Here is a 22,811-nt window from a genome sequence, read left to right on the forward strand (position 1 = left end):
CGAAGCAGAAAATTTTTCTTAGCGCTGTTTTCTCGAATAAATTTTTTCACTTGAAGCAGACACTTTAAAGAGTTATAACTCACAGGGAATTTGTTCAATTGCTCTTAAATTTGGACAGTGGCTAGTTTAACATATAAACTACAAAAGCGTGTCTGGGAATTGTTAATTTCGAAATACTTTTTCTTCGAGAGCGATTTTTGTACGATCACTCCACATTTTTTTAATCCTATTTCGAAAATGTTCTGTAAATTTTTACTGCAATCGAATATGCCAAAACGCAGACACGTGTTTTAAGCGCTTTGGGCCCTGAAACCGAGGAAAAAATTAAATTGGCGAAAAACGAAATTCGCTTTGACTTGTAGCTTTCGAAAGGTGATTCGGGCCCTCGCATTTAGTGGTCGTGAAAAATTCGACGATTCATTTTCTTTCAAAATTGTTGGTATAGTTTGATAGCCAGCTCCATAAGCTTTAATTTGATATAGGGGTTTAGGTATCTACAGCTTAAACTGCACGCGCTACATCGCTTGCGCGCGAGACACCCCTGAAGGTATACTGTAACCTTAAATTGAAGTTTTGTTGGTCAAATCACCATTGCTAGCCCTCGGACCAAATGTTTGAATCCTCAACCTCTCCCGGGGACATTTTGAAGGCCTATCTTTTCTAATCACAACGTTAACGTTACTGGGAGAACAAAGATGCCTTTTGGTGCCTTTTGTCAGTTAACCGTTATCCGGGGGCAACTCGCCCCCACCCAACCGCCCCCCCACCCGGCCACCTCACTCTCACCGGCCCCTCCTCTCTCTTCTCTTCTTTTTTCTTCCCGCTTCTACTGGGGAGCCTGCTAACAGGCTATAGCCTCAGATGCCCACAAGAATTTAGGTTAAGCTTATTGGCAACGCTTAATGTATAAAATAACTCACTTCTGTGAACAGATTTACGTAGCATAAATGGGGTGGTCGAGCTAATAGGTGCGTTATTTGGAGAAACGTTTCATCTGAGAATACTTATAGAGCTTTGTTTGGAGAAGCCATATTTGTGCCCCTCGAAGGGCCCTAGTATCACTATACATGTACGGCGGCCGTAAAGCTGCCGAAAAAAAAAATAATAAAAACTGTGAATGTACAAGTAAATAAAGTTATTGTTGTTGTTGAAACATCTGTCATTTTAATATATAACAACAAAACGTTATCACTCTCTACTTCGTCTAATCATAGTCAATAGAGGGAAATGGTTATGAAGCCCGGCAAACATCAAAGGAGCAAACATCAAGCCAAGATTTATGTTGAAAGGTCCACGACCGTGCACAATCTTTTGTTTTGCGCTCATACACTACGCATGAGTTACGTAATCAAAACATTTCTTTTGGCTAGTTCCTCGTAATTAGTAAACAGCTATTGTGTTTTGTACACGGTTGAGGCCCAAAAAGAGAACAAAAACATCCAACAAAGAACTTTGTCGAGTGTCATAACCATTCCCCTCTATTAACCATTTCTAATTCGAGGACTCTCTCCGGCCGCCATTTTAATGTCACGCAATGCAAACAGTTTAGTATTAAAATTCAGCGTGAATGCTCTATCACAATGCAAATAACCATGTTGAGCGGGGAAAAGAAAATTGTGAAACGTCAGGTTCTTAGCGGATTTTACATCTGATGAAACTAAGAACTCAGAGGGATTTGTGTCATGATCTCTTGATCTTTTATTTATCATGATTTATGCATTATTTTTCATTTCCAGCAATACACGACAACAAGAATTGCATTACTTTTTCCTGGTGTTTGGCGCCTGTGTAGCCCCAGTCCTCCCACCACTTCACGCTGACTCCGTAATCAGCAATTTGTGTTTTGAAATGGATAGGAGAGTTACTTCCCCAATGGAATCATGTTTAAATGATGGCAAAGACTCAGTTGGTCAGCTGACAAAACGTAGATCGTGGATGGTATGCAATGCCAATGGATGCTATCGACCTGGGTGAGTTTTTGTTTAGTTTGTTCGCAAGCAGCTTTAGCCAGAATGAGCTCACTTATTGTGCGCGACTAAATTAACTCACTCAAACGAGGTTCACATTACAGTACCGGAGCTGGTACTTCGTCTTCACTTGATATTCATTTACCATATCTACCCTACAATGAACAGAACTAACAGGCATACAGAGTGGCAGGTTAATGTTAAGTCAGTTAAGGTTGATCTCAAATCTGTCGTCACATATCCCTCAGATCTCTGTATTCACTTACCGTACAAACAGAGAACGAAATAAAAGGCTTGCTGTATTATTATATGAAGCTATAAGTTTTAAGCTTTATACAGAACCAAACCTTGAAACTGAAATTAGGTAATCGAACTATGAAGTCTGGTTTGTGCCCAATGTTCTGAATTTCGTTCCCGTAAAGTTCTTGATGTACATGTATATACGCGAATTCACCACAGCCGGCATGCACCGGTAAATTATCAGCTGCCAATAGATCAGACTTGATATTTACACTGGTGGACTTACTTTAAGTATACTGGTACGAAGTTGTTGCAAAGGCTACATGCATTGTTTGCCAAATTACTAAACAACTTAAGTTTTTTACAGTGGAACAAAATATAATTTTCGCTGGTGATATTGAGTAATGGAATTTTAATTAAGAGTTTCTTTTGATTAGTCCCAAGGGTACGATCGGTTGGCAGTTATTAACAAGAAAGAGATAACACTTGTTTTGCAATTTATGAAAATATATGGTTGTGGTATTGAGCCACCTTCTGAAAAGTTTATTTCAAAAATAAGTTGAAATCAATCAACTTTTTTTCTTTTTTTACAAAAAGCAAATATATGCATGTTTTCTACATTTTGTATTGTTTGAATATATACATTTAGCTATTTTTTGTATCGAATTTCAAATCTGTTAATTACTACATACACTGTTCACAATCACCAACAAGAGTTATTTTCTAAGGCGTCATAGTTTGAAAACATTGCCTGTGATGTCATGTACTGTTAATCCTGACATACTGCAATCGGTGTTGGTTACTGAGAAGTCAAATGAAGTGATCTGCCCACAAGAATCAATAGTACCTGTTTAATGCTAGTATTAAGCCAACATAAATAAGTGATTGTTCAAAGTTTGAAACTTATGTGCAGCAATTAGGAGTGTACATCACTTATTTGAAGATGTCGATTCACTTCTAGTACAGTCTCACTTTGATAAACTTTGTTAATTGTGCATTGTAAATTAATTTGACACAACATGAACATGGCATTTGAACCTTGAAAATTTCCTTCAAGATTACACAACCGTTCTCCCTTAACCTAGATCTAGGAGACACCTGTCTTGTCATAGATACTACATTGAAGTTTGAGTCATGTTAAGTTCCAGCATCTGCTATGATGAAGGGTCCTATTAGCAAGTGTGTGCTATTTTTCCTGGGGCCAATTGACATGAAGTGCAGAAACAGGTTGTCAGTTTGCAATGCTTGAAAATCTGCTTGAGGGGGCAGCTGTGTCTTTTCGTTTGTTTCATCTTAAGTTCATTCATTTCTTTATTTCTGGTTTGGTTTCTCATCTGCTGTTTTGTAATAAATAATTGTTTACAAGACTTAAACTACATGTATGTGTATATATAGAGCTTTTAACAAGCCTTTTTTTTTTTAATTTTATGGGATTTTAGTTCCAGATAGCACTGGTCAGATATTCAGCACCAAAAGAAAATGAAAATAAAATAAAAAGGGAAATTCAAACATGGCATGTAACACCAGATTTAACGTCCAGCCTTTGGTCTCAGAATAAAGCCTAATATATACGCACGATGTGCACCTTTCAAACAGTTAAATATTTTATATGTACATGCATACATGTATAACTTGATCAAACATACTTAGTCTTTTACAGCAAAACCACAGTTTTATTTTTTATTTTTCCTATCATAACAAGGATTAGCTGTGATGCGCATTCCACGACATTAGACAAGTGCTCTTATTGAAACAACTTACTTGGTTGCTATTAGGCCTCAGTAACTTTTAGATTCTGGCCTAACTTCAACATCTCCCTTATCATTTTCTCTTTTAAAAAAAAAAAAAAAAAAAAAAAACCACAAAGAAAAACATCTTCCTTACCTACTGTACTATAGCTAAATTATATAAATTTGTGATAGCTATGACCAATATTATCATATCCAGCCATACACAAGTACACTCAAGTCAGAATATTTGAATTTCATCCCAGCTGCTAAAATGGTTACATTGACTGAAAATGTTGTATGGGATTGACATTAACATTTTCTCCAGCAACTGCTGTAACTGTTAGACTGACACACTGTATGAATTATTGTCAAAGAATATATAATATCAACATAATTTTTATTTTGATAGTTCAAGATGTGCAATAAGTACTATTAGGTATACTGTTGATAAATTAATGTAGACTGAAATTTTGGTTTTGTGTATTTTGGCAATGACTGTCATGGCTAAGTTCTTTAAATTAGCAACATCATATATTGCTTTGCAAAATACACATCTACATGTACAACCCACTGTCACCGAGTGTACCTGCATAAACTAATTCCAATAACAGTACAAACATTGATGGGAAAATATAGTGGAAATCATCAAATTTATTAAGTTACATGTATCTCTTTTGCCAAATGAATACAGTGTTTTGTTTTAGCCATTTGTCACTGTCAGGGAATTTTATTTTGCGATCTATCTGTTTTGGTAATTAATTCAGTCTATATTCCATGTCATGAAAATTCCCAACCTTCCAACTCTCTCATCCCTACAGCCTTTCTACAAGAATTCTTCATCTTAGTTCATCTTTTAGCAGTTTGGCTGAGTAGGGAACAGGCAGTAAGCCAGTTATGAGCCAGGCCAGCTCTGGGCCACCTGGTCAATGATTTTTTTCAGGCTTCTTCTTTCCAATTGCTTAAATTGGAAAATTTACTGCCATGGTCATTCTTCACTTTCATCTACAACTGCACTTCAGATATGAATTATTTCATATATACTTCTCATCATAGCATGAACTGAAGACTTATTTCGGTTAGGTGTTCAGTGAAAAATATATTGTTAATCATAACCCAAACTAGTACTGAAAATGTGTGAATATTGATGTTACATACATGTATGCTTATAAACATGAACTTAAAAGTAGTTTTCAATTGAGTGGTGAAAGTAATCGAGCAATTACTTTGGTTTTGGTTTTGGTTTTGGTTTTGGTTTTGGTTTTGGTTTTGGTTTTACTTCAGTTTGAGATTGGCCGAGTAGTCTAATTGGTAAATAATTGGTTTGGTTTTGGGTTTTACAACACTCAATTGAAAAATGTGCTAAAGATGGCTTGCTTATAAATAAATCACATCTATAGTTGTCAAAATGATAATCTTATATAAGTTTAATTTGTTTTCAGAGCTGGAGAAGCAAGGCCAAGGACGAGATCATTAAATCCTCCTCAACCAATGCCCAACTTTGGAAGGAAAGGACATCTGTGGGAAGGTGAAACTCATTGCAGGTTTGTTTTATAATGAAAACCGGGGATAAAGTTACTGAAAATAGGGTAATATAATACAGTTTCAATGCCTTCCATCCTGTACCTTATTATTAAACTAAGATTAACAAATTTTCTGTCTTTTGAGGAGGACTGAAATTTGATAACTTGCTCGACAATGAAATCACCACTCGGATTCCTTTTCAAAAATGCACTTAAGGCTCATTATGAGTGATACTGGATAATTTCCTACTGGTCTGTAATGTGTATTATTTAGCTTATTTTCAGTGTTTTATCTTTGGGCCCTGTACATGTATAGTTAACATGCATACTTAACTGGTATATAACTCGAGGAAGCCACTAACCACCTACGATGGATCAGCTTTCTAGTTTAATCATTTACATGTAGGTCTCCTCTCCACTTCAATGAAAGTTTTTTTTCATACGTTTTTGCACATTTATTCTTTTGTGTGGCAAATAACCCAACCCCATATTGTAAGATGTGAGATTTTTTCTCTACGTACTGTTGTTCAAACTATCAGTGAGTGCTGTGCACCTGCATATACAATACAATACAACTGTTTAATGTGAATGTATGCTTAGCTATGGTGGTGCACTACAGTAGTTCACCAGCTAGTTCACCAGCATATGATAACAAATATAAGCATCATCTGTAGATAATACAAAATCCACTTCAATTCCAGCATCACTGTGCAGATTAAGTAAATAGAAGTTTTGAGCAGACAACAATGCATTTTCAAGAGGTAATTTAGCATTCAAGAAGGAACAAGTGTGAAAGCCAGGTCAAGCGTTGTCAATAGAATTACTTTTGATACTATTTTCCAAGACCCGGTCTGGATTTTCCTATCTCTACCCACGGTCACAGCTTAGGGTCGTTCCGCAGCAAGTAACATATTTGTAATCAGAAGATGGCGGAAGGCAAGGAAACCTCGGCTGGTAATTTTGGTGGGGTTGTGCTTCCTCGTTCTCAAAAACCTGACCCTATGTCAACCTGCTCTTTATCACGCCCGTTTTGAGTTTTTTATTCAATTTGGTCTGCAAGACATAGTCACAATGGCAAAATCTCTTACAACTTACCTACTTTCAGACCAAAACGCATCAAAAACCATATCCACATGAAGTTCCCATGCAGCATAATACGTGTAGGTAATACGGGAGAACATCCCCCTCCCCCCGATAGGAATTATATATTGCATGAAAGTTTGTCTTCTCTAGACTTTTTATCTAGCTACGCATCTTAAAGATTATTAGTAGGAACCTTAAATGAAACAGCAATTGAATGACTAAATTTTTGGTTTACGTCTGGTTTCAAATAAGCAGAAGTTCCTGGATTGCTTTACAGATGCATTCTTTTTGCTGTTAACTAAAGTTGTCTGATGGCATTTTATTGCAGCTATCATAGAGCGGTTTTCACTTGAGTATCTTGCGCTACTTTGTCAGCCGATTAGAAGTAAAACCGTGACCAATTGTTACTTACTCGCGCACGTTTCCCCACGCGCTTCTCGCAGTCTATGGTCTATTATAATCCATCAAATATTTTCGCTCGCACGCGATTGGTCTAGACACGTCACGTGACTGAATATGCCCCAGCTAAAACTGGGGAATATCCGAGTGATATTCCCCAACTTTCAAATCCTGCGTGTTGCGAAAAATATTTGAAGGAGCCCCCATTAGACAAAAAAAAAAAAAAAAGATCGGATTTTTATCCTTAGACATTATCTGTTCCTCAAAGCTCACAATTTTCCTCGAGCTACGCTCTCGGAAACCGTTGGCTTCTTGGAACAGATAATGTCCCCGGACAAATATCCAAGCATATTTCCGCGCCAAATGGAGGCTATTGTTTATATATTCGTATTCTCGGTATTGGACTGGAACTAGCTTGCAGTGGAGGCTCATGCAGGGGAATACCTGCATTAGCCTCAGTTACAACCTAGTTCCAGTGCAATGCCGACAATACGAATATAATTTATCTCTCTTGTGCCAATTAACTTCTTTATGAAATTTGTACATGTATATCTTTGTACTGCAGTTAATTGGATGATTTGGCGAGCGATTCTTTTATCAACATTTACACTGTGATAATGAAGAAAGTTCGTAATCTTCCATGTTGCTTTGAAGTGCAAAATGGAAGCACGACGTAAACATCTTAAACACATTTTGTTTGGCAATTATTGAACTTAGCCAAATATTGTGAGTCTTTTGGCCCTTGCTGGCGCGGGATTCTGCTCTCAGAAGCATCGAAACTAGCGAATTTCCATGGTGATTCCTCAAAGCTACTCTTAGTCAGTTGAAGATCAAGGTAAGTTACCTTGATCTTCTTTTGACTTTGCTTACTGATTCTCTTAAATTCTCAAGTAAATGTGTACCAAACTTACAGGAAGTTTCGAGTGTGATGAGTTCGGATTTAACTAAGATATGTCTAATGGTGAATGGAGCTTAAGACAGGCTGTGTAGAAAGACATATGATGCATCGTTTGAATGAAACCGATCAACTGGTTTCGAGTGGACCCTGGAATACCGTAAGGTAAACGAACCTAAGATAATCTTTTCATTTATGACGTTGTATAGGTACATGTTACTCATTTCTCAAATAATATCTTGCTCAAATATTACCACTTTGCATGTGTCGATCTCCGATGAATTTTTTATCACTGTTGGACACAAAATCTGGGCAACCAGTTATGAAAATTTTTGTCTATGCTAACGTGCATATGAATAAACAAGGGCCATGGATGTTTTTGACGCTACAATATTTACTCATTCTGCTCTCTTGACTGAGTCAAGTCGTAATCGACGCATCTCAGTTCCCCATAGTTTAGTCATCTTTGTTTAGCCGTGCAGTCGTCATATTCGCAATGCTCTCTGTTCTTTTTGTTTTGTTTTTTTTTTAAGTTTTCATAGTGAAGCAATTACATTTTTATTATTATTTATTGTTGCGGTAGTGAACGTCATCAAGCTTCCATCGTCGTTGAACATTGATTACTGTTGCAATTAATTGGTCTGATTTTGTTGATTTTGCGACTTCAGGTATTTTCGTTTTATTGACTGAGCCATTCCTTCTGTACATATATTTCGTTTCGATATGAATTTCGTTCGGGTCACACATTTTTTTGTTTCAATGCGGATTTTTTTTTTCAATGCGGAATTTTTTTTTCAATGCGGAAAATATACGAGTTACCCACAGAAACCGCAGAAGCCAATAAAACCAACATAAAATGACAAAGACTGAGTTTAATTAATAGACACAAGAACGCAGAAGAACGATGAAAATGAAGCGAGCTTGGCGCACGACACCGTCGACTCGGTAATATCCATCTGTATGGCGAAAACCTAAGATAATGCCTTCAAAGGCATCCCCGACAATGCCGAAAAGCAACCTTGATTGTCGTACATTTAGTTTATCGTTGGTTGATCGAAGTTCATGGTGTTTCGGGGTGATTGAAGTAAAAATAGTGAATGGCCTGTTTTCGTGGTTTGTACTTCCTTCAGCTGCGGTTTGTGCTTCAATCAGCAGCGGTAAACTGTCACTACCCATAATACCCTTCGGCTTTGACGCCCACGCGTTTCCGCGTTTGTGGCAGAGCGTTTCTCGAAAAGGCGGTAAACATGCGAGTTAATTTAGAGATGTCTCGATAACGTCATCTCTAAATTTTCAGTCACTAAGGATTAAAACGGGTCATTACCGTTCTTTATTGCTTGTTTGTTTACTTGTTCGTTTGTTTCTGTTTTCTTGTTCTGTTGCAAACAACAAACAACAACTTGAAAGGATTGTCAGACCAAAATTATCGGTACTTAGGGCACTATTCAAACAACAAGGCCAACTAAAGATGCATCGTTCCCGCCCAATGAAGAACAGGAATACTCGACCAAGTGGTCAATCCACTGAACCCTATTGATCTCACGTGAGATTATCGCTGTCATCATAAGCCTTGTTAATTAACGTCTTTGACGTAAACCTTGGGCTGAAGTCCTGTCGGCTTTTTTTGCGTCTACAATAAACGCAATAAACTAGAATAGATCCTCCTGGTTCCTGCAGGCTAACTTGGTCATCTCAGCCTTTTTTACTCCTGTTAAAATGGGAATGTTTTCTTTTAAGCTACGATTAGTGGCCTTTTTAAAAATGAAAATCTACTTGTGTTATTTAGTTAAACACTGCTGCCTTAGTAGTCTGTTAATTTTTTAAACAAAAGAAATCGTTCAAACATCACTAATTTTGATATTGAGTGCCACACATAAGATATTGGCTTGAAAACGTCAGAGAAACAAGCTATGAATGAACCTCTTTTGGGGGGGAGGAGGGTAAGGAGGTTGTGGATAGGGTCGTGAAGTACTAATAGGATAGCTTTATCTAACAGCTAAAGTACAGTGTAAGATGAGGTTTAACACGAGTTCTGTTGCTGCATTAGAACGGTCATCAACTACATGTACATGCAGTCATTGTTTGGAAACACTTGAGTCCTTTTATCCAGTTTTCGTGAAAGATATCGAGACTAACATACACGCAGCAAAGTCAAATTTGGACATACAGTCGAACCTTTGTTAAGCGATAGTAAGTGATCACAAGTAACAACATTGAGACACACGTTTACTATTGTCTTCAAGTTCTTCCATATACTTACCTCAAAGCATGTTTGTATTTGAATAAACGGACGTTTCTATTATGCCTAATGCTGATTCCTGACGAACCCCCGTTAACCGGCCACCTCCCATTTTCCAGAAGGCGGCTGCTTATGGGGGCTCTACTGGATTAACTCCTCGCTTTTTTGAAAAATGAATTTTTCATCGTATTGTATGCTGTAGAAATCTGAGTTATGCATTTTTTGTAAGTATTGCAACGTCTTTAAGTTCTGAGTGAGTATCTTTATGGGCTCCTGGTATATCTTACGGAGAAAAGCTGACTGTGTAAATCAAGAGTACCTGAGAGCTTCGCTGGAAAATAACCAATTTGCAGCGGAAGGTAATTTTTTGCCTTCACCGAGTCATACTTCGAAATTGGCCATGGACGGTGCAATATGTCGATCGATAAACAAAGCCTCGTGTATTCAAAACCGTGACACAGTCTGGTCATTAAGTTTAGCGTGAGCCACCTTCTGTAATTGTTATCGTAGAATTTTGGCCATTGTACAGTTTACTAGGTGTTATACATAGAGATGAATTTCATACACATTAGAATGAATGTGTTTGTCAAGTTTCGTCATTACGAATCCGCCAAAAAACATCACTTCTTTGGATATAAATATATTTTTTTGCATGTTAACTTCTCACTTCAACGAACATTAATATTTACGTTGCTCGATTTTTGAATATACATAACAATATACTCCCCAGAGCATTCACGTTTATTGTTTTCAATATTGGACACGACATGTCGTAAGGATGGAGTCTTATAAACAGAGTATGTTATCCGCCAGTAATCTTCATCACAGTTGTTCTGTAGCATGATTCGACACACGTTACGCAAAGGAAATACGTTTTGGTGTAGTTCCTGTTGAAAGTGATTTCGTCTTTCAAAAGGAAAGAGTGTAAGGACTTGGTGTTTTAAGAGTATCTGAATAGCTTCAAACATCTTGGTTATGGAATCTCCACCGTCGACTCGTTTTTGCCTGTTGCCTCGTTCGTGTGTTAAGATACATTCTGGAAGGAAATGTTGCAGGAAACACGAACATTCTAGCTGTCGATGGAGATGTGTTCATTCTTGCATGAAACCAAGTGGCAAGTCTGAGTTCCCTCCGCGAGATCTGAATCACAAAAACTTGCAGGAGGCATACTCACAGTGGTAAATAGTTTTATTCATTTGTAATTGAACTTTTTCAAACAGTTAAACTTAAAACAACAACTATCTGATGGCTCTTGACATAACGGTTCTAAATTTACTTCTCAGTGCAACCTGACCCAGAATTATGGAAATAACAAAATCGTTGACATAATTTGCCAAAAACAAAACTTAATAATAATAACTGTTTTATTGTTCGTGTGAGGCTGAAGTTTGGTATCACTTACTAGTCAAACTTTCAACCGTATTGAAGGAGAGGGTTGTTTGGAAAGCACGGGTCCTCATACGATCTTGCTTCGTGACTCGGATTTTGTTACAAAACTATTTGTTATTGCCCGCGACTATTGTTAGGTGAAAGAAAGAACTGCGTGGAATGTAATTTCTTTTGAATTTCCTTTGATGTGCTCAGTCTGAGTACATCGTACCTTTTGTAATATCGCCAGTGTTACTCTCCTGGCCTGTGAACACGCTCCCTAATGGGGTATAGTGGCGGAACAGTTGCGAACCCATGCACTGTACAGCTTGTTCATACTCTACACTCACTTGAGTACAACTGAGGACTGCCAGCTTAGGAAGTGAGTTAGTTCTACTGTTAAGCTCGTGTCATTTTAAAATAGGGGGTTGCCTTGTGGATTTACAGCTGGTAAACGTTTTGCAGTTCTCCCTCGAGAACTGCAACGGTTTTTTTTTTTAATTATTAGACTGACGTATGAGACGTACAATTATGTTAAAATATTGGGTCCTTTGCGGTGACCAAAAAGCCCGAGTCCCAACTGGCAATAGCCTTGTATAACCCCACGTCATTTCCTTGGATATTCTTTTCCTTTCTTGAAATTCGAAAACTGAAATAAGATACATTAGACCTAGTCGTTCATGAGATTTTCACGCCTTATTAGTTCACTTGGTTTTGCGGTGCATAGAAATTTTGTAACCTGTTAAGATGTTGTTACTTCAGGTTTTGCTACTTCGGATACCAGTGGATACGGAATGAACCCTTAGTTAGGGGTTGTTTTTAAGGCATCAGCACAGCAGTCTTTTATTTCTTAGTAACATGTCAATATTTGTAATGATTATATTGGGCCTACCGAAGGCTTTCCGCGAAGTCTTTCGTGTAATAGACTGCAAAATATATCAGTGTAGATGAAACAAAAACAACAATAAGCAAATAAAACTAGAGCACATTGTTTCCTCTCAAGAAATGTAACGGGCCCTGGGGAGACATGCAAGTCTTCTCCTGTCCTTTTGATCAGCACCTTTGGAAGGTTGCTTTTGTAAGCTGAACTCAAGCAAAAGAAACCGGATCTTACCGGGTTCCGCCTTTTTGAAGGGTGCCAATATTGAACGATATATGCATAAGAATACGGAAAATCCGAAGTCAAACAGTTTTCATAGAATGACCACGATGATGCACTCGGATAGCACTCACTCTGATAGCGTTTTTAATTATTTTGTTTTCTCCTCTTTGTTCTTATAGCAGCCATGTAGATCCCTCAGAACATTTCCTGGCCTGGGCCAATCCAGCTCTCAATGTATTAGTAATAAAAAAAGTCTTGGACCAGGAAGTTACTAAGTGCTTCAAAGAACTCACGCGATGGCTAATAGAAGTAAGTCATGTTTCCTGCACGTCTGAGTTGTTTTAAAGCGATATCAGTGTCCATTTTCCTTTTTTCCGTAAAAAAAAGTCAAAAAAAATTTCTTGAAAATATTTTCACACGGGTAGTACGAAACTCTTATATAAAAAGAAATCAATATCACGACAATAGTGTGAAAATTTTGATTTCAGTTTTGTAATTTCTCGGTGAGGTTTTCTGTTTATATTATGTGTCCTTCAGGTTTTGAGTTTAAATAGTCTCAAACTAAACAAAGCATAAGCAGTGAAAAATATTTTTTTATACAAGAAAAATGAATACTTCAGTTAACGTTTAATTTTGGGTTTGCGTTAACCGGCCTTCAAACAACTCAGCCCTGAACTTCAGCTAAGGCTCATTCAGCAGTTACAACTAGACTAGCCGTGTTTTGGATTTAGCTTTAACCCGTCCATAAAATTTGTTTGTAAATTAATTCCTGGGACATTTGTATTATTTTGCAGGAGAGAAAAATGGTGATATACGCAGAATCATCAGCTGTTGATGATCCTATGGTGCTTAAGGATGAAAAGTTTGCAGCAGTCAGGTCGCAAATTTGTATTTTCAAAGAAGGTGAATTGTTATTTTTTTATGGAAAACAAAAATCGTGTTACAGAATGGTTCTAGAATGAGAAACTTTAAAGGCATGAATAGTTAACGCCAATATTCTCTGATTGTTCTAGAACATAACAGAGTTCATATCGATTACCCCCGCTCGTACCAGCAATCCAACAATCACAAAGACCACAGATTTAGCTTAGCCAAAAAGTGATAAAAGATCGATAGACTTTGACGCTTCTTGTTGTCTTTAAATTCGTAAAGGCGAGCAGCTTGATGACAAAATTGACTTCATCGTCTGCATGGGAGGGGACGGTACACTTTTGCACGCGTCGTCTCTGTTTCAGGTGAGCATTTTTTTTGTCTTGTTGATTTTATTGGTCTTTTGTGGAACCAGGATGATTGGACGAACGGGTGAAAGAATGTTAAGGTGATTCCTCACATTTGCATTACGCATCCTTACTGCGCATAATTTATGGCGCCACTGGCGCGCGCTCGTGCACGCGCACAATGAAAACATGGCGGATTTGCCTTAATATTGAGTTCTGTCAGTTGAAAAATGGCTACAGCTCACTAACGAGCTCGGACACCCCGATTTTTTTCCAGTTGTTTAATCAACTAATCATTAGCTTTGCGTGAGAAAAGACTGATCTGATTTCTATTGCTGAAAATTGAAGAAATAAGGAAAATAGCAGTTGTACTGTAGTCTATTCTATTTTGCAGTTTGATAGCCGTGGCAAGCAATTTGGTTCCAATATTTTAACAAGGATTCAGCTGTCTTTCAAAATCAAACTTAAATTTTTTTTGTGTCCGACACAAGTATTGACTGTAGTTTGAGGCGTGTTTTCATGAGTCGGGGCTCACAAAGATTTTACAATAACTTGGAATGCGTTCTTGTAATAAGCATTAAATAATGCCAAAATGGGACATTTTCAATGCCTCACTGCTCCTTAACGAGCATGGGCACCCCCCCCCCCTTATTTTATAATTAAAGTTCTCATATGATAAATATTCAGTGGACAAAATTTGAACAAAAATCTGTTGACAGTTTTATTTCAGGGGAATTACCTAAAGTTATTCCGAGGTATTGGCCAACATCATCGAGATTCGAAGCAAAACAAAACTCTATTAACCAGTCAAAAATAAAGGAAGGAAACAAGTGACAACTCAAACACTTCTGCATCCCGCGAGTCCTGGGATACAATTTACGGTTAAAGTTTTGGGTACATTTGAATTTAAATAAAGAAGCAGTGAATGGAAGTTCGCAAATTGCAGGAATTTAGAAATGTTGTTATAAAAAGAAATTTTAAGTGAAGACCTAACTCTTGATAAAATACTTTTGAGGGCTGGTTGTTCACTCCATGTAATGTGTTGTGATTCTAGTCGTTCCATTTCGCTACAGCGTTTTTATATGAGGTTAATCTCGCCGAAATTCTGTCCGTTTAGTGACTAACGATTGATAATTTCTGTCGCCCGTACGATCTCTTCGAAATGAATAATCATAGTTAATTTGGGAGTTGGTGATGAAAGACGAGGAAGGGTGTATTCCTAATTGTCCATTTCACAGAGGTCTTTTCAGGCAACGTGTATCCAGGCTGCAAGTACGCTAAACCGTACTTGAAGTTGTGTTTTTTCCTCCACAGTTCAGCTGCCCTCCTGTTATGGCATTTCATCTCGGTTCTTTAGGATTCCTAACGTCGTTTAGGTTTCAAGATTTCCGAGAAAAAGTAACAAACATTTTAGAAGGTGAGTTTGGTTTCTTGTATCTTAGATGTGTAGCTGTCGTACAAATGAAAAATACAGGCGCACGTTTTGAGACGTTAAGGAAGCGATTTACAAGTTTTTGGGAGTGTACAGAATCACCTTTAACTCGAAAGAATACTGACTATAACAGGTTGCGGAAGTAGAGAAACACGAACAAAGTAAGAACATTGGTAGCCTCCCGCACAGACACTCTTTGGGCTCGTCACGCGATGGGAGGTTACGTGACGACTCCAAAGAACGTGTGCGTAGGAGGCTGGAACATTGGTGAAATTGAGACGAATTCCGTAGGCGAAGTGTGGTAGGCAATTAAGGCTTGGCTTCACAAGCCGTTCGCTTCAAAATAACACCCAACGAGCTGAACCTTTTTACCACGAAGTAAGTTTGACTAGCTCTTGACTTGTTTGGAGTAATTTCATATCTGACATGATTCCCTCTCTACGCAAAGTCATGTACTAATGAGGAAAAATGTAATAAATGACATCCAAACACACGACTCAGGTTCCTTATTTGCTTGATTTCTTGTATACCATTCACAGGTCACGCGTGCTTAACCTTAAGGAGTAGACTACAGTGTGACTTTATACAGCGTGACAAGGATGACAAAAGCAAAAACAAGAAGTCACGTTATCTGGTCAGTTAACCTTTCTTTTGTTACTTTGTTTGATCGCTTAGTCGCGGTACGCTGTGACAAGGCTCTCTGTTGATGCTATAGGCCCTTTGTGTGATTTTGTACCATGTGACCGGATCGTGCAAAGGGCCTATTGTGCTGCAGTGGCTTACCATCTTAAATCTCTAAGAGACAAAAATAGCGAGGAGACGCTAAACGTAGTTTTGCTCATCTGCTTGCATTCCCTAAACTTTTTATAACGGGAGCTTGACAATGCTTGTTGTTGTTGTTGTTGTTGTTGTTGTTTTCTTAACAACTGCATACGAAGAACTACAATGCAAGACAAGATTTCCCAGGACACTAAAAAATAGTACCAAGGGACAAATCCATTTGTGCTCAATTTCAGTTTTTCGAGTCTCCCTTCGTAATGAAATGTCGTGTAGCTGGATGAATAGAAATCAACACTGATTTGGGAGGTGGGAATGGGGAGGACAACTACTATTTGCTGGTTAGCGGTGGTATCCCAAGACTGTCGCGGGTGTACTCCCAGTCCCCAAGCCTGTTGTACCAAAACACTGCAAATAGTTTTTTTAAGTCACACGTGCAAAGATTCCTGAAGAGTAGACTTAGGATTGTTTGACAAAGTTATCAGTAGAGCTTATTCAACTTATTTTGTAGTGTGTGTAAATCGTTGATGTAGTTGTTGCATGCGGTGTTGTTCAACAGGTTTTGAACGAAGTAGTTGTTGACCGTGGTCCGTCCTCGTATCTTACAAACTTGGAAATATATTGCAATGATCATCACATCACATCTGTACAAGGAGACGGTGAGATGCATTGCCTTCAATCTGTCCAGTTTTTTTGGTCTTTTCTGCTTCATTTTGTGAACTATGCTCAACCAATCATTAAAAAGCGAATTAAGTTGAGAAAATAGATTTTCCATAAATGATAATTGAGAGAATTCTCGCGCGCTTATTGGTCGATTTGTTAAATGCGTTATATTAAATGCCAACTGATCTAGTGTCATTACCTGATAAGTTCCAGTAACCAAATGCAATTCTTCGATAAACAACTGGCGTCTTCAGAAAATTGACGTTTGAACGAGGAAAAATAATTTAAATTATTGTCTGTAAAATAAGTTCTTGATCGTTTGACAAACAATTTGTCAAAAAACACTGGTGCGAAATCTATGGTCGCCCACATTTAGTACATATTCGGTACAACAAAGACTAGCGTAATCTTGTCGCATTTGATTATTTAGACTTGCTTTATGCAGTGTTCGCGTTTAACTGAAAAATGCTTTCAATGTCCTGTGTGAGACCACATGTCGCTCTTATCGTCACCCATTTACAACTATCCGTAGTCGTAGCGCGTAATTTTACTTTGTCATAAACCTGACATTGTTGATTACTCTAGGTCTTATCGTGTCCACTCCAACTGGTAGTACAGCTTATGCAGTAGCCGCAGGAGCTTCAATGGTTCACCCCAGCGTGGCTGCCATCTTAGTGACCCCTGTCTGTCCGCACTCCCTCTCGTTTAGGCCAATCATCCTTCCTGCCGGAGTAGAAATCAAGGTAGCTTGGTGATTAATATAAAGAACTTAGTGGCGGTAACATTCGTCTGGAGCATTGCTTTTGTTTCAAAGTCTTCTTGAGAGATGTGTTAATTATCACAATCTTAAAGCTGATTTTGTTTGATTTAGATCGTAGTTAGTTCGGGTAGCAGAAGCTCTGCATGGACGTCTTTTGATGGGAGAAAACGTCAAGAACTTCGCCTAGGAGATAGGTAAGGATTGATTTACCTTCATGATTCACTGCTAACTGTAATGCTTCGCTCGTCAAAATGCAGACGTTTTTGAAGATTTCGTATACGTCTACAATGTTGATGTCCAAATTCAGAAGCAAGGCCACCGAAAATTAACTTTCCTTAAGGGCCCATTAACCGATCTTTTTGAGCCGTTGCTAGGGAAATTTAGTCTCATATAACCTCATCATTTTTAGTTCGTTCAGAGTTATTTCATGTGTTTTAACTTTTTCCTGATCAGAAACACCAGTGATGACGTCATCAGGCCACGCCCATGGTCATGTGACCAATACAGAAAAAATGCAAAGGCTCCCAGGCAAATTACTTTCCCGGGATTTTTTTCATTGATTTAGCATTTTAATTTAAATCCTCATTACGCTATGCATCGATTTTGTTCAATTTCTAAAAGGTCAGATTTTAGGAGCATTTCAAAATATTGAAAAATTCGTAATTTTCTGAAAAAAGTATGATTTCGAAAAAGGAATACATAGCTATGTTGCCAACGTTGGCTTAAACGAAATTCGTCGAAAAAGGCTGAATTTAATGAAAAACCGCGTTTCCTTTAGCATTTAAAGAAACCGGAAGTGCGCGCGATATCTATTGGAAGTTACCCCATCAGCGCGTGCGCAATTTACACTACCAGCGCACTTCGGTAAGATCAAACAAAGCCACACGGAGTTAGTTTTTCTCTTTCTATTGCTCTTGTTTTTCTGTCTTTCTCTTATTTTGTCTTTGCTTGTACTTTTTTTACTTTGCATTTTGCGAAACACAATGAAGAACTTCTAAAATGTAAGCAAATTTGCAAGTTTTTGAGTTGTTTTTATTTTCCGCGCTCAGGCTGACGTAAGTGACCGGAAGTGAAATTTCACCTCCTTAGCAACGCGCGCGAGCGCGCGCATGAATCGGTTAATGGGCCCTTAACCCATTGACTTCACTTGTGGAATTTTTCTCCGCCAAAAAAGACACTTCAACGTACCGCAAGCCCCTGCTATTTTTGGCCTTTTACAGATTTCAGCTAACTTGCGAGATGGTAGAAGAAAAGTAATATTCTTTTCTAGTTTTAGGATTCTTGGCTTTCAGTCGCCTGTGTTCACATAATATAGGATGTACTATATATTTTCCATGTAGACGGAAATGTCTACTCAGTATAATTATAAAAGTCGGTTGCTATAGTTCTACCACCATGCAATTGCAGTAAGACACTTACATTGTTGCGAGACAAACTGCACGAAATAGAACTGGACTTGCATAGTTACGACCTACCATAACTAGTAAGGCGACCAGACGACCTTCAACTGACTGCAGTTTTTAACTTCCAAAAGAAAACGTTTTCTCTGAATGTTTCTACTTTTCAGTATCCATATTACGACGTCCATCTATCCTGTGCCGTGTGTAAATAGTGATAATCAAATAGCCGACTGGTTTGGAAGTCTGGCGGAATGCCTTCACTGGAATGTAAGACAGAGGCAACGACAACTCTCAATTACGGACTGCCATGTGTGATTCCATCTAACCTCTTGCAGGCGTTCAGTTAATTTGGGGCGCAGCGCGAAAATTGGCGAGCGAAAAACTAACTGAACGCCAGGAAGAGGCTAGATTCCATCATAACAAGAATCTCTTTGGAAACAGTATATTTCCTAAGGATCTACCTCCACACCCGTACAACTCATGGTAGCGCATGCACTTCACGTATCTTAAACACACATAAGTTCGTGGTTACCACGCTCAAAACAACAACGCGTTGAATGTCGAACGCCTGGTCCAACGGTCTGGTCGCATATGATGGCTGTTTTTTTTTCCGCTTCAGTGAAGAAATGAAGTAAAACTAACAAGTGGCCGTTTGCATTAGTGGCATGGATATCGAGAAGTAGGGAGTCAGTGAAATCTTACCGACAGTTGAAGTCATCTAAATGTTACGACATAGCCATGCGAGAAAGAATTAGCTCCATAATATTATTAGGCCTCTACCTGATAGGTAATCATATTTAATTAATCTCATGCAGCCGCTTTTCTCAGATACAGCCGTTGTGTATAACCCGAGAAGTTCATTTCCAATTTCTAAAAATGAAATTTCGCAGGGTATATATATGTAAAAAGTAACACCATAATTCTCTTAAATGTGCAGGTTTAGCCTTGTATGAACTTCATAATTATTTCAATCTCTTTGGTCTAGTGGCACAATTGAATTAAATGTACATGTAGCCAGCTTTTATTTGAGTGTGGCGTGTACTGGTCGAATTTAAGACAAAATTTGAGGCCAATGGAAACGAGGTTACTGTTTACAAACAAAAAAAAGCAATCTGCACTGTTGTGTTTTACCTAAAACACTAAGTTTTGTAAACTTAGAACAAGGCATTCTAAATGCAGACCTTGTGAATACGATCGTATTTTTTTAAAAAAAAATTGACATTTCATTAAAACTTTTACAAGAGCGTTCATTCCTAAACTATTATAGTCATTATATATTATTATATGGTACTATTATCGTTATTATAGAATCTTGTACAGGGGTACGCGAGATATATGTCAATATATTACAAACTAATAATTGGAAACGAAGCAGGTACGGGTGAAGGGTGCATTTAACACTTCTATAGTACTAGGGCAGGAAAAAAAATTGAAATACACACTTAAATATTTCTTGCCAATATGCATGGGAATCCGGGGACGATCTTAAATCATTCATCGAGCTAACATTTTTACTCAGACTCAGACTAGTGAGACCAATTAACTTGCCCACCGGGTCACCGAAATCCTATTGTCACGTTTCCAACTTGCCCCGGGCAATCGGTCCTGGGTTTTCTTGCCCTGCATACAGAACTTCTAATTCTATCTTACAAACACAGTCTCCACAGTAGGTAAAGCCAGATAGCAGGGAAAGCAAGAGTACCAAAAAAAAAAAAAAAAAAAAAAAAAACATAAATAAAAAAATAGAAATAAAGTGAAAACAGGACTACATCGGCCTTCTCCAATGAAGTCCATATGTGCTTAAAGGAAACAATGGCTTCCAGAACCATTTTTTGACCAAACATTCAAGGAGGTACTGCTCACGGATGGTGGTACCCTAATTGAAGCAATTTTTCTTATCGGGCTTATTAGAACCTTTGGTCGTTTTCTTTCAAAGTAAAAGACTATTTCACAGTTTGTTTCGATTTGACTGAAGGTATTAAACTGTACATCGAAAAAATAGAAATTGTATCATAACATAGGGGGAGAAGGGTGTTAATTAATCAAAATTATAATGATGTTTGGCGGCCAATGAGACCTTATACTCTACAAAGCCATCCCTGCACTGACAGAACATACGGATATGCAAACTAACATAAATTACTTAGCATATACAATTTTTCTTATTTTGTAAAATATCATTTTTAAGACTATTTATGTTATTAACAGTTATGTTGGACTCTTGGTGTGGTCATTTTGGATAATTTATAAGACTTGCAATTTTCTTATTTGTATCGAGAAATAAAACTGGGAATATATCACTTTCAGTTTAAGAGTGATTTTGATAGCACTAATAACCACTACAATGATCTATAACTCTTGTAGCTAGTATCACAAGAAATATTTTGAGGTCAACAACAATGATTCCTATGCGATGTTGACACGTACTGACAATTTTCCGAAGTCCAGAACTACTCGATGTCGAGTGCCGTTTGTTTATTGGTTAATGGTACTAAACTGTGCGGTTAGAGTTCTCCTTGTACCCTTAGTCTGCTCCTTGTCCCTCGCTAAAAACATCCGTCCAAATTTCCTGAAGTTTGAATTGTTTTAGGACGAATCGTTGCGATATAGGAAGCCTGAGCTAAAGATATGAGTTTGTATGAATATGAAATTCAATGGAAGAGATTTTGTTTTTCTTCCCAGAGTTGTAAATAAAGTAATCTCAGTTAGGGAGGAACATCAGTCTCTCCTTAGCAACAGGTTTATGAAGCTAAAACACTGAACTACTGATGCAGCATTTCGGTCTTACGTTAGCAATGGTTTGATCTGTGTCTTTCCCGAGATTAAGGCTTTCGTCCATGATTTCTTGATGTCTACGACGAAATGAAGAAGGAGTGATATGCACTTGAGTACTGAAATCATGATGTGGAAGCCTTTTTTTGTGCTTCTCTTTGTCCCAAACATCATGTATTTTTCCCGACAAAGTGTCACGTACCCCAACATCAGTCCCAGGACGTAGATATGCTTTGCCATACATGGATAATACATGACCTTTCTTATTTCCTGAAAAAAAGCAGAATTTAGCGGATTTTTTTTTGTGCTTCTTTTGTTGGTGAGTGCATGCATTTTCTTCTTGCTCCGTCTTGGGTGCTTTATTGTCACAGAAAAGCCCTTTTCAAGTGCATCCAGTTTTGCTGCTCATGACCAAATTAAAACATGCTTTGCACATGATCGACCAACTTCCTCTGTAGTGCATAACTGAAATAATATGAAAACAATAAAAACAATGTTTAAATACGTCAAACTCATCAGTACTGATAGTACTGAACCCATCACAGGGGTGCTGTTAAACTTATAAAGTAAAAAAAAAACTACTTAAGAAAACCACATCAGTAAAACGTACATGTAAAAATCACATTAAAAAACTGCAAATGAAAATGTTCGTTGAGCTTTAATTTTGTCTAAAAATACTCTAGAATTCACATTTCTAAGCTATACTGTATTGAAGTACCTAAAAGAGGAAAACTTTACGGCCAAACTCCAGTTTAAATTTGGGAAGTTCAACTGATGAAAGTTTGTTCCTTGTATTGAAGTTGTTATTTTTCCTCGTACAAGGTAGACATTCAAGCTTTCAAACAGCTGTCAACCAATGGAATATTAGAAAACAGTCCTAAGAAAATACGCGCTCTGATTGGTTAAAAATCGTGTTTCTATTAAACAATTAGATTATGAGCTCGAGATTTCTATCACGCATAGAAATCGAGAGCCAGTAACCTAATTGTTTTAGTAATAATCTACTAGTCGTTCAAAACTTTATTTAAATCCTCCTCACAGGCACTTTGAAACGGCAAGAGGCGGCTGACATTTTGTTAACAAGGGCTCACGGCTACGCTACTCACTATCTATCACAGAATAGATTGTGAGTAGCGTAGCCAATCAGAGAACGGCATTCGTGATAGAACGCCAGTAGATTTATACTAAAACTCGATAGAAACAAAGAACTAGCACGGGCTGTTGACGTAATGATGACGCGAGCAAAA

General features: G+C 37.8%; 1 protein-coding gene across 2 annotated transcripts; it reads left to right on the plus strand.

Annotated features, from left to right (window-relative positions):
- The first annotated feature begins 1,610 nt into the window (after positions 1–1,610).
- Positions 1,611–21,092, plus strand: LOC110045281 (NAD kinase-like). 2 transcript variants are annotated; one of them, XM_020750877.2, is made up of 11 exons: positions 1,611–1,970; positions 5,377–5,478; positions 12,723–12,852; positions 13,338–13,446; positions 13,696–13,778; positions 15,075–15,177; positions 15,732–15,826; positions 16,529–16,628; positions 17,218–17,375; positions 17,504–17,586; positions 18,960–21,092. In XM_020750877.2, exons 1-11 carry the CDS (start codon positions 1,708–1,710, stop codon positions 19,105–19,107), a joined length of 1,374 nt encoding a protein of 457 aa, XP_020606536.1. In that variant the 5' UTR covers positions 1,611–1,707; the 3' UTR covers positions 19,108–21,092. The 2 variants fall into 2 exon arrangements, with proteins under 2 accessions (XP_020606536.1, XP_089138665.1); XM_089282539.1 differs by lacking the exons at positions 1,611–1,970; positions 5,377–5,478 and adding an exon at positions 10,722–11,251.
- The last annotated feature ends 1,719 nt before the right edge of the window (positions 21,093–22,811 follow it).

This window comes from Orbicella faveolata, unplaced genomic scaffold (assembly GCF_042242905.1).
Source record: "Orbicella faveolata isolate gen_17 unplaced genomic scaffold, um_ofav_v1 contig_12, whole genome shotgun sequence".
NCBI classification, from domain to species: domain Eukaryota; kingdom Metazoa; phylum Cnidaria; class Anthozoa; order Scleractinia; family Merulinidae; genus Orbicella; species Orbicella faveolata.